The 12,665-nt window shown below is 46.7% G+C and overlaps 1 protein-coding gene across 4 annotated transcripts in view; it reads left to right on the forward strand.

Annotated features, from left to right (window-relative positions):
• Nucleotides 1–12,134, forward strand: part of MCFD2 (multiple coagulation factor deficiency 2, ER cargo receptor complex subunit) — a 39,180-nt gene extending 27,046 nt beyond the window's left edge. For 2 of the 4 annotated variants that reach the window (XM_028103937.2, XM_028103936.2), the window contains 3 exons: nucleotides 8,100–8,260; nucleotides 9,057–9,216; nucleotides 10,683–12,134. In XM_028103937.2, the coding sequence (XP_027959738.1) occupies nucleotides 8,112–8,260; nucleotides 9,057–9,216; nucleotides 10,683–10,814 (441 nt within the window). In that variant the 5' untranslated portion in view covers nucleotides 8,100–8,111 and the 3' untranslated portion in view covers nucleotides 10,815–12,134. Of the gene's footprint in view, nucleotides 1–2,437; nucleotides 2,585–8,099; nucleotides 8,261–9,056; nucleotides 9,217–10,682 lie in introns of those variants that run through there. The other 2 variants (XM_088026544.1, XM_028103938.2) reach the window with 2 other exon arrangements.
• Nucleotides 12,135–12,665: the final 531 nt, after the last annotated feature.

A 12,665-nucleotide genomic window follows, 5' to 3' on the forward strand; every position in this document is an offset into this window, starting at 1 on the left:
CTTGAAGGACTTTGCTGAAAGCTACTAAAGGAAAAAAAAAAAAAGCCACCACCACTAAAGTTTTATACTGTTCCTGAGATTTCTCCTGCAATACTACGTTGGTTGGCACGCAGTCTGTATCCAAGGCACAGCAAGTGACAGCAGTTTGACAGTTTCACTACGGCTTAACAAGTTGGTCACCAACTTTCCAATTTGCGATAGAGAGTCTTCACCACTGGCTATCATAACCTTCATTAGCTAATTCCACATTTTAGTGTCTGTTTTTAAGGGTCCTACTTATGGTACCGAATTGTTTGCCTGTTAGGAATGGGTTCAGCTACAAGTTATGGAATATTCACCTATAAATGGCTTAAGTTAATGTGTGTCCTCACTCATGGACTAGAATGAGGACAAGAAAGGCATGCGGGAAGATCAGTTAGGAAGCTCTCCCAGTAGTCCAGATAGCAGATGATGGTTTCATGGATACCAGCCATACTTCAGTAGAGCTGGGGGAAAACAAGAATAGCTCCTAGGATTTTTGGCTTGAACAAATAAATGGATGGCAGTGATATTCACTAACATGGACAAAACAGAAAGGTACATATTTGGGGGGTGAAAATTAATTTGGCGAGAGGCCAAGTTAAGTTTTGAGATGCCAGTTAGACATTCATGTAAAGATGTCAAGTATGCAGTTTTTTGAGGAATTAGGAATTACAGGGAGAGGTCACCATTAGAGAAAAATTTGAAGTCACCTGCTTGTAAATGGCACCTAAATCCATAGGACTAGATGAAATCATATAAGGAGAGTAGGTAGATCGAAAAAGGGACTCAGGATAGAACCCTGGGTGCTTTGATATTTATCAGTTGAGCAGAATATAAGCCAGTAAAAAGAACCCAAGAAAGAATAGCCAGTGAGGTAGGAGGACTAAGAGTGCATGATGTTAGAAAACCAGAGAAGAAAGTGTTTCAAAGTGGGAGTGGTTGACTGTGTTGAATAGGACTGAGAGGGCAAGTTAGAACAGAGAAGGGACCACTGGATTTGTATGGAGGTAGTAGTTTCAGTAGCATGGTGGGGAGGAAACCAGAGAGCAAGCTTATATGATGATGGGAATTCTATTAGAGAGAGAGCAGTTGGTAATTCAAGAGAGAGACGATAGAGGCTCAGATCCACAGAGAAAGTGGAAGCATTGGGCAAACGGAATGAGAGCACAAGACCATGTCTTATTTGTGTATCTAGTAGCTTCTAGCACAGTGTCTAGTACATAAGTAGTACTCAAGAAATGTTACTGAATCAATGAATAAATGAGCAAATGGAAGAATGGATGGACGGCAGATGCAGGGCTGAAGAATGAATTAGGTCAGACAACTTCAGAGTAAAGAAAGAAGGGGGCCTTGAATTAACAGGGTTTCTTCAGGGACTTTGGGATCCTGGGCTTTTTCTCTGGAAGAGGATTGACAGATTTCAATCTCAGATGAAGATGGGAGAAGGAATGAGGCACTGTCGATGGCAGTTACCTTGGCCAAATTTCAAGGCCCTGATCTGCTAAGGCAGAATGCAGGGAGGGTTCTGGGATCATCTACTTAACCTCTTTTTTTCTCTCCCAGTCTCTCCCTTTCTGGATCGAGATTAATATGAAAGATTATTATGTATCTGTATGAACACAAGTGGGACAGGGGATTTAAAAAAGGACAGTTCCACATTCATTTACCCATCTGGTCAATGGATATTCATGGAACAACAGTCTTGTACAGGGGAAAGTTGTAAAAGCAGCATTATGCGGGGCTTTTCTTTTGTTTGTGCATCTCTTTTTTTCTTGAAGCGCTTTGTCTTCTACTAAGATAGCAGGTGATTCCACGAACTGCCCAAGTTAGGTGGTATTTGAACTGAGCTGCCCATAAAATCTTGGTGGGACTCGTATAATACGAGTGAAAGGTATCGAAGATGATGAGGCTTGTGGAATACAACAAGCAAAGGCTGTCAGTCGGCCAATCTTGGAATCGCAGGATCCGTGGATGGCTCCAGCGTCTTCTAGGCGTTTCATGAGGAGAGGAGTTAGGATTCCTATGATCTTTCTTCCCAACCTGCAGTCGGAGGAACCGAGGAACCTGTAAAGGTGGAGGCGGACTGGAAGCCAGCTCTAGCGTCCGACTCATCCGCATTAACCATCCTACGTCCCCACGCCGGACTACATTCCTCCATTCCCAGCAACCTACCGACACCCTGAAGGCTCAAGTAGCCCCAACTCGGACCCGAGCCGACTGTCGCTCTAGGGAAGGCAGGCAAAGGAACTGCATCTCCATGGCCCTTGCTGGGCTCAAGCCCTTTACACGTGGAATCACCCCAGCGGTCCACACAGCGGGTCTCCGGGCAGGGGCGGGGCTCTTTGGCGCCAACGGGAGGGCAGACGGGGGCGCGCGTGCGCACGGCGAGTCGGGTCGGGGGCGGGGCCAATAAAAGCAGTCTGAGGACGGGGGCTGGCGAGGGTCATGCTGGAAGGCTTCGCGTCTGGGGAGAACTGCTTGGAAACGGGGCAGTGAGGGTGAGTGAACCCGAGAACACCTGATGCCCGGGCTTCGGCCTACGAGGCCCGTGACCCAACCCTAGGTAATGAGGCCGGTGGGGCAGCACGGAGGGGTCCGTAGCACGGCGGGATCCCGGCGCCCCTCTTCTGGGCTCGGGGCCTCGGGCTCAGGTCCCGGGGGGGCGGGGAGGGGGCGGGAGGGGGCGGGAACGGCCTGGGTGGGGGTCGCTGCCTCCGGAAGCTTAGCCGGCTGGGAGCAGATCGTCTCCGCTGGAACAGGGCCGCCGGGGCCGTTGAAGCCAGATGGGTCCGGCCGGGGCCAAGTCCCTGCCTTCTTGGACGACCTGCACGGAGGCCTGGGGCGTTAATCTCCGTGTTCTGCCGGTACCCAGGTCTCGGTCCGGGCGAGACAACAAACAGGTCCTGGGCCGGGCGAGTGGAAGGCAGGGGAAGTCGACCTCCTCTTGTATTCTCTATCTGGGCATGGCACCGCCAAGCGGCCGGCGCCCAAGCCAGAAACCTGGACGTCATTCTCCCTTCCGGCACGGCACTCCTTTACCCACTCAATCGAATCCGTCGAACATCTCATCTTAGGTATTTCCACTTCGTCCCTGATCCACAGTCCCTCTGTTGCAGCTGGTTCAGGCCACCATTGTCCCTGGACTACTTCAGTAGCCTTCTGACTGCACCTCTTGATCCTCTGTAGTTTGTTATGTACTGGAAAGCCAGAGTGAGATCTTAAAACAGATCTGATCGTGTCACCAGACGCCGCCTTCCCCCATTCCCTTTCCCGCCTTCAGTGGATTCTCATTGTTCTTCCAGGCTCTAAAACAGAGCTTATATAGGCCTTTCATGAACTGTCTTTTTACTCTTTTTTGCCTTACTCTAGTTCTCTTCCCAACTCTGCTCCAATGGATTAGGTCCCCTGGCCAAACAACTCTCCTTATCAAATGGACCAGGTACAGTTTCTGCTTATCCTAGAGTACCAGATTTCAGTTCCCTGCCAACCTGCGGAATTATTCATACAAGCTAATCATATCCTTCCATCTGCCTCTACTGTGTCTTCAACCTTGCTGAGCCTTTTTTTAGTTCCTGGATTGGACCAAGTTTCTTATAGGCTTAGGTGCTGGTTACATTATTTTCATTCTGCCTGAAGTACTACACTGTAGTTGAAAAAATCCTTATCCTTCATGTGTTACTCCAGGTGTGGGTTGGGGTTTCTGTGGTACTCCATGGGTGTCTGTTTACTGGTCTCCCTTTTCCACCAGGCTGTAATTAGTGTGACAGGAGCCCATCTGGGTCAGTGTTCTGTCCTCAGTACTTTGTGTGGCACCAGGCTGTTAGTAAAGAGTGTGTTGGTTGAATGCATAAATGAAGCATGGCCACTCCATGGACTCCCCAAATAAACATATAGATCAGGTTATTAAATGCCCTGCTTTTCAGAACCAATTCTCAACCCCCCCACCCCACCCATGTAGCAATTTCTTTGGCCTGGGAACCTCGTTCTATTCTTGTCTTCAGTCCAGGACCATAGCAGCGGTAAATGGGAAGTATTGTTCAGAGTTTTTCTTTGGCACTGATTTTGGGTACAGGGTGTCTGGGTATTGGTGAGTGTGAATTAACTGAGGGCCACTGGCATGAGAGAAAAGCTGCTAACAGCCACTGCAATCTTTATGGGAAGAAGGCTGGCTCCAAACTCTTACATGCAGTTGGGGCTAATGACAATGGGAGGAGAGGGTGGGCCAAGCTGGCCAGGCCAGCCCTAGTGGGAGGGCTCCAAAGGGAAGTTATTTTTCTAACTTAGGCCAGATCTTCTGTGGTAGGGAACAACATATCTGGGTGCCAGAGCCCACTGCCCTGAATCAGATGTGAAGGTGTGCTATTCTCCGGGCAGCTTAGCACTTTTGTGATTGGTTGGAGTAAGGGATAGGCTCCTGGCCCTCACAGAGGGAGGGGAAGGGAACAGTATGTGACTATGTTGTGAGAGGCTGCAGACTCAGGAGGGAGGAGACACTGACTGGTGTGGCTGTAAGAATCCCCCGATGATGTGTGAAAGGGCCTGGAAGGGAGAGGGAGGTTGGATTAATGGAACAGTGGGAGCAAAGGTTCTGGGCCTGGAAGAGACTGCTGGATCAGTGAGGGGAGCCCTGTTACACTCCAGGCACTGCAAAAGACCCACCACTGAGCATGGTCTGGCACTCTCCTCCCGGGACTGAGGCTCATCCTTGTGAGGGATGTCTCAAAGCATGGGTTGGGTTCTGAAGTTGCCTTCAGAAGTCTCTCCTCTGGATTTTTTTCCAGTCTGGCCTTTATAATTTCTCAGAGAAGGCAGTGAGCCTGGGAACTGTTGGAGCTTATCTCCTGTTTGCTCATGGCCTTGAACTAAGTCATTGGAGTATGGGTGATGCAACATGTTCTTCAGGCAAAGGGGAGTTGCTTATGTTTCTTTTGGAATGTGACAGTTTATTTGGTTAGGTGACAGTCAGATTCCCTGTTTTTGTTGTAGCACTTGGAGGGAGAGTTTCTCCTCTGTGTTTGTAGATTGGGCTTTTGTTGTGTTCTGTTAGAAACCTGCTATAGCGAACCAAGATAGGACATGTTCAAAACCAGTGGTTCTTGGCCCTTATTTTGCTTCTCTTGAAAAAGGGATAATGTGGACCCATAGTTACTGTACTACTTATCACTTGGTTGCTTTTTGGTGTTATTTAAATAGAACCTGTCCCTCCTACACACACACACACACACACACACACACACACGATCTGATATATTAAGCCTCCAACCATATAGTTATAGGAAATGGTGCTATGGGTTCATTGATCACTCAACTGTCTGATAGATATCTCAAAAAAAAAAGGTTTTATGCTCAGTTACACTGACATCAAAACTTTGGCAGTATATCTGTGAAGGCAGGAATCCTCCCAACCCTTAAGGACCATGGCACACAGGCTGAGAACTGCCAGCCTTTGTGCGAGGCACTGTGCCTGATGCTGGGAATGTGAATTCAGTCCCTGCCCTCATAAAGCTCAGTCCAGCAGGGAGCACTTACAAGTAATCAGGCAGTTCTCAGGGTGGCATTCACAGCAGTTGTCAGGACCCTTCTGAAGGGATGCACTGGGGAGCATATGGGAAGAATGCCTAAGCCAGACTCGGAATTGAAGAGGGCTTGCTGGAGAAAGAGATGTCTACTGTGCATGAGTCTACGAGGTTTGGTTGGAACTGGCTTCCCTCTCTGGTCTCTCCTGTCCCAGAACTTTTAAGATACCTGGTTAGACCAAGCTGCTCTGCTCTGGCCTGGGAAGTTACAGCTGGGAGTAACTTGAGACCTTGTTTTCAGGTACCAGGTACGGTGGCAGTGGCCTTGTCAGGGTCAGGACAGTTTTATTTGATAAAACTGGAAATGTAGTTTCTGTTCCTGAATTATTTTCTAGAGATGAGAATTAAATGAAAGCCCCCTTTTTTATTCCATCCATATATATTGGAACAAAATTATGGGGTAAATTACATTAAATACATATTTATAAAGAAAGAACATGTTTTTAGTAGACACTTTAGAATTCATAGAGAAGTAAAAAGAAGAAAAATCAGAATCACACCTCATAATTCAGAAAATAATATTTAAAAGTTTTTAGTCATTGTTCTGTGTATGAAATATGCATACACTTTTTTTTTTCTTACAAAATTACTCTTTACAGACTTTGGCAATCTGCTCTTTTTTATTAAAAGATATTTAAAATCTTTTTTTTTTTTAAAAGATTTTATTTATTTACTTGAGAGAGAGATAGAACAAGAGAGCACAAGTTGGGAGGAGAGATAGAGGGAGCAGCAGGCTCCCGCCGAGCAGGGAGCCCGATGCAGGGCTCAATCCCAGGACCCTGGGATCATGACCGGAGCGAAGGCAGATGCTTAACCGATTGAGCTGCCCAGGTGCCCCTAAAAATCTTTTCTTATTGTTAAGTATGACATTGCATTATGATGTCCCTGTATGGTAGTAAGATTAGATGCTGCGTTTTGGCCCTCTGGAAGTTCTATCGCAGTGGTGGTGGTTCCCTTAGGGAGAGGATTGTTGGAGGGGGTACTGTTGATAGGCAAAATGGGTTTGGGAAATATTCCCAAACATTGTAGGGATGACATTCTCCCAGAGTCCCACCTTTTGGGATGGGTGAGGGGGCTGCAACACGGCTACTTCTCAGCCTCAGGTGCAGGGAGTAGAGGTAGCAGCAGCTTTGGAGTGAGCTCTGTGTGAGGTGGGTGCACGGGAATGATTAGTACCTTAAGCTTTCTTTTTACTGTGTCAGTTTGGGGTTGTGGTTACAGTTGGCCCATTAGAAATCACTGGCCTTGTTACCAGCAGAATCTGCGCTGCCTTTTGGGAGGTGAAAGTGTAGTCTTTGTGTTGGTGTGGAGGTCTCTTGGCCATCCTTCACCTTCCTTTCTGAGGTCAGTCTGTAAGCCCCCGGAAGGACTGGGAATTTCAATTTAACACACAGTTAGTAGAGGCCTGCCTGAGCCTTGGTGGGGAATGCTGGGAACAAAGCACTCCTGCCCTCAGGAGCTTGCAGCGGTGCTGTCTTGTTGACCACAGTTCTAGTCTAACCAAACTCCAGGAGTACTTGATGGCCTCCTAATGTCTATGTAATTCTTCTTTCCAGTGATCTTTCACAGTGGTTGGGTTACCTGCCTCTGCCACTGTCCTGGGAGATGGACGAGGCAGGGGTTAATGTGCTTTTCTCAGTGTCCCCAACCGCAGGCCTTCATGTGACCTGCCTGATCGCTTTCCTTAACTACCACATTCCTGTCTCTGGCCTTGCTCCATTAAATAGTGCGCCCCCCCTCCCCCCGCATGCTGCTGGATGAGCCATTCTGAAACCTAGCTCTGATCTCCTCTCCCATTCATAAATCCTCAGTGGCTCCCCATTCATCCTCCAGAAATTTCAGCCTCCTTGGCCTAGTGTGCAAAGCCATATCCCATACGGCCTGGTCAATCTCTGTGTCATTTGTCCGCTGTTCTGCCTGCTTCATAGCCTCTAGGCTCCCCCCAACTGAACCACTTGGAGTTTCTTTCCCACTTGTCTGACCTGCTTCTCGCTTACACCATTGCCTTAGTCCTTCAGTCCCTGCACGTCCAGTGTGTGCTTGTCCATACAGGCCCAGAAGTGCCCCAGGTCCTTCAACCTTCCCTGATTTTCCCTCACGCAGAGGAAATTTCTTCCTCTAAACTTTCAGTTTTGTTTTTCTTTAGGACACCTCACTTTGTGCCTTTTTTACTGTTCTCCATAGGAAGTATTTTACCACACTGTGAGCTTCTTGTAGGCAGGAAAAATCTTTAAATCCCTTTAAGCTCTCATGAGTTGCTTGGCATTCTGAAGGAACTTTAGGAAATGTCATGGAGTCTTCCCACCCCTAATCTGAAAGATGGGGACTTGGCGTGCCCAAGGTCACCCTGCAGTCTAGCGGAAGAGCTGGCCTTAGGCCCAGTCTTCTGCAGTCTTGTTCCTTTCACTGAGTTCCTTCCCCGGGAGCACACTGTGTCACGTTTTGAAAGAACCTTCGCTCTGGTGTTTTCACCTGCAACCTACTATGTTCCCCACCTCCCAGGTACTGGCGACCATGAGATCTCTGCGGCTGCTCAGAACCCCCTTCCTGTGTGGCCTGCTCTGGGCCTTTTGTGCTCCAGGTGCCGGGGCTGAGGAACCTGGGGCCAGCTTCTCCCATCCTGGCAGCGTGGGCCTGGATAAGAACACAGTGCACGACCAAGAGTACGTATTCAGCCAGGGCTGGGGTCCCAGGGCCTCCCCTCTGCAGCTGCAGCCTACGGCCGGCTGCCCGGCTGCGATGGCTCCCTCCATCCGCTCTTCCCTCTATTATTTGTACAACTCCTTGACATTTTTCAAGAACGATACTTAACTCCTTATAGCTACCTGTAAATCAGGCAGTCGTTTTTCGATCATCGTTTCATAAATGGAGGATCTGGAGGCCCAGATGGGATAAATGACTTGCCTGAATTCATTCTCTCTCTCTCTTTCACCAAAGACAGACCTAGAGACCTCCCCCAACACACACATTCGTACTCATGTATGCGTGCACATTTTCACACACGTACACACAAGTAGTAGTGGCAGAACCCAGGATAGAACTAAGGTTTCTTGACTGATCAGACGGTTTTCTTTTTTTATTGGCACATTTAAACATTGAATTATTTGTTGCAACTTTTGTCCTGGGCCAGTTAGTCTCACACATTATTTGTTATCCTTAAATTGGTTCAAAAACATTTTTTTAGTTGCTAGCCCCCAAAGGTTTTATAACAGCATTCTAACAATAAAGAGGGAAAAATACCCATAGTCTTGCCAGCTTAACAGGTGAACTGTTTGACTTTTCCCCTGCCCCTTTCATGGCCTTGCCTGTGTCTCTCATCCTTGAGTGTGCTCTGCCACTCTTTCTGTTTGTTTTTCTGGGATGGGTGAACTTTAAGATCTTGAACTTTCCAGTCCTTAAAGTTTTGTCATGATCCTGGGGTTGCTGCCGAGTGGTCTGAGTCTAACTATTGGTTTTTAGGCATATCATGGAGCATCTAGAAGGTGTCATCAACAAACCAGAAGCAGAGATGTCCCCACAGGAACTGCAGCTCCATTATTTCAAAATGCATGATTATGATGGCAATAATTTGCTCGATGGCCTAGAACTCTCCACAGCCATCACTCACGTCCATAAGGAGGTAGGTCAGCCGAGGCGCAGTGGACAGCGTCTTGGAAAGCCTCCCCCCATCCCCACCCCGGCAGTTTGGTCCCCATTCTTGATGACCTGTGCTGTCCTTGTACAACAGTATTGCTGCATCTCCTTTTCCTGCTCACCACTCCATTCTGCCTTTTCCTGTTCAGAGACCCTTCTCGCAAAGGGCAACCTACTGAGGCAGAAGTCCCAGGGCCTTGTATCTCTGACAGGCATGCTACAGGCATTTCTGCTGCACCCTGGAGTTTGAGAACCAGCGCCTAAAGGACAGACCACATTAAAATGCAGAGCAGGGGAGAAGTTGTTTTCTTTGAGAAGAGAGGCAAACCAGGGGACCAAGGGGTCAAGGGACTCAGCAGTAATTGAGGGTTTGTGTGATATTATACAGTTCTCCATATGAAGCCGTTCACAGAGCACTTTCAAGTGGGTTAGAGAGCTCATTCGATCTTTGCAACAGCCTGTGAGTAGGCAGGGCAGGCACTGTTACTACCCCCAGTTTAGAGGTGAGGGAACTGAAATCAAGATGTTATGTCTCCAGGTCTAGTGGCTGTCCCACTCTGCCACACCGCAGTCTGTAGAGAGGAGGAGAGGCAGAGCTGGGGATGTGAGTGTGCTCCCATTGGCTGCCGGGAGAGCAGACTTGGGTCTCCTTGGAAGGCAGTGGGGAGCGCTAATGGCTTTGTGCCGCAGAATGGCAGTGTCACTGGAAGATCTTTGGCTGTGGAAGGCAGACTGATGGACGTGGGGAGAGACTTGCAGCAGGGAGAGAACCTGGGATTCAGCAGTCCTGGCAGGCCAGGCTTGTTGGTGGTGGTAGGAGAGCAAAGGATGCACACAGGAGAGGTAGCAAAGGAAGAATCAAGGACGTGAACAGCGTCAGCTTAGCACTCGGCACAGTGAGCCCTGCTATATCTGCTGCTGGAGCAGGGCCAATACCTTCACCTCAAAAGATTGTAACAAGTTCTCCTGGTTGGCAGTGCCTTCCTCTTCTTGTTCTGACCCCAAGATGCTGTCCAATGCAGACTGCTTGCACTTTCCAAGGGCATGTTGCGCCCAGAGATGACCCTCAGGAGAGCCTGGGTTGTGAGCTTTTGTCTAAGATGAGTTTGTGGGTTTGGGGGAATTAGGAACCTCATAATTCTGTGTAAGCCAGACCTAGGTTTCTACAGCGAACGTGTATTACTTTTGTAATTAGAAAAGAAAGAAAAGTAATTTTTAAAACAAGCAAGGGCCTGCTTTGATTGCATCTTTCTTTTTAACTGGCAAATACATAAATCTAAATTGCATTGTTGTGAATTGACTCTATCTGATATATGGTTTGTGGATTCTTAGAAGTAGCCACATGCTACACTGGAGGAGCTTTTGGACACATGAGCCACGGACATTTTAGACATTAGCTAAGCACTTCCAGTAAAATGTGCAACTCATCATTGTCTAATTTGTATTTTGTAGGAAGGGAATGAACAGGCCCCACCACTGAGTGAAGCTGAACTGATTAACTTAATAGATGGTGTTCTGAGAGACGATGACAAGAACAATGATGGATACATTGACTATGCTGAATTTGCAAAATCACTGCAGTAGACATTGTTTGGCCATCTAGTTATATGCAAATGTGACCCGTTACAATGTGATTGAACACTTTTGGTAATGCAAAACAACTCATTTCCAACTACTGCTACAGTATTTTGGTAAAAACCTGTAGCAGTTTATTACACTGGGGTGAGAAAGAGAGATCAAGAGAAACATAAGAGAAATGGGACATACCGCAGTCCCCAAGTACCTAATCTCTTACTGGACAAGGGCTTGATTAAAGAATCCTTTTAAGAGTATTGGATAATTGGAGCGTAGTACTCAGGAACTTGACTGTAGAATACTGCTAGTCTCGGTTTTCATTCATGGTACTTGAAAAGTAAGACAAGCTTTGCCAAGTGGATACACTTTTCATTAACAGTGAAGGAATAGCATAAATGCCAAATGTTTCCCCTGGTAGAACCTGTCTCTTCAGGTAAACGTGGTCAGTATTCTGCAAAGTTCCCTGCCCCGCCACCCACCCCCCCAATGATGACATGACGTGCCCCTGGGCTATTTCAAAGCCATTGCGTAAGAAGGAGGCCAGATACTGAGTTCAGCTAGCCTTAGCGTCTAAGATTCTGTATCTTCTGGCACTTTGGAAATGATAACGCCATTGACCTATGTGATTAACATTTTTTAGTTTTTCAATATTTTACATAACTACTGCCACATCCTTTCTTTTATATCTTCTTCAATTTAGGAGAGACCTTGAATTTAAAAGTGTTCTTTCTTATCATTAGCAAATGTTTTAGCTTTCTTACTGTTTTGAGGGTTTGTTTTTGAGGTTTAGAAACTATATGGAATACAATGCTTGTATTCCTCCTGCTTGGTGCAGTGCAGGATAAAGCTACTAGCTGGTCTTGCCTAAGTGAGGAGATCACCAAGCACCAATTGCTACAAGCTATATTTAGAAGGAATGGTGTTTAAATTACCCCTTCTAGCTTAAGTATGTGAATTCCTTCAGATCAGGAAAGATTAGAAAAAGAAGCCTAAAAACTCTTTAACAGTGTGAATCTCAGTAATGGTTGAAAATGAGAAGTAGCAGCAGACTGTAATTTGGTTTATTGGATGTGATGGACGTGCCGGGATGGAAAACCCAAAATGGTGGTTGAATGGGGCAAAAAACTGCATAGGATTTGCTGTAAGACGTATAGACTTATTTTCTTTATTAGAGTATTCTTATAAGAAAACATATGTATTTGTAAAAATGGTTTCCTGTGTCAAGTATTTGTGCAATCAGAGCTGAATTGTAAACTATTCTTGTAATATCTAGTTATTTTGAAAGAGTTATATAATGAATCCTGGATATATGACCAATAAAACTGATAAACAAAATAAAGAGCAGTTGATTTTGTCCACCTAGGGGTCTTCTCCCACATGAAGGTTTTGTGTATTTAATATAGATGTTTACACGTGCCTACCCCATCACAGGCCCTACGACCCTCACTGGCTGTGCCCTGTTCCTTTTGGCAGGGGTAGATTCCCAGTCATCTTTGATGCATTTCTTCCTCTAATGAAATCACTTTTTGGACTTTTCTTCCCTGGCCACGTTCAGATTATGATAGCATTGTCTAGCTTAGGAAAATACTGTGTTTTCTCCTGGAGCCTGGCGACTGTTTTTTCTTTGCCAGAAAATTTAATTAGGTAGCATTTTTGAAAGCCTCCCAGGCCCAAGCAAAAAGCACAGTCTCCCCTGGTGTTTTGAGAATAACGCTTTGTTCTGCCATTTGAAAAGGAAAGAAGGAAAGAAAGAGGGAGGGGAGGAAGGAGGGAGGATAGGAAGGAAGGAAGTTAACCATTGCCTTCTCTCTCCCTTGCCCCCCAAGATCCTTGGATCTTGCACTGACCCTTCTTCATCCA

Source organism: Eumetopias jubatus, unplaced genomic scaffold (genome assembly GCF_037043125.1).
Source record: "Eumetopias jubatus isolate StellerSeaLion01/CBP00866 unplaced genomic scaffold, mEumJub1_p1.0 scaffold_9, whole genome shotgun sequence".
Taxonomy (NCBI): Eukaryota; Metazoa; Chordata; class Mammalia; order Carnivora; family Otariidae; genus Eumetopias; species Eumetopias jubatus.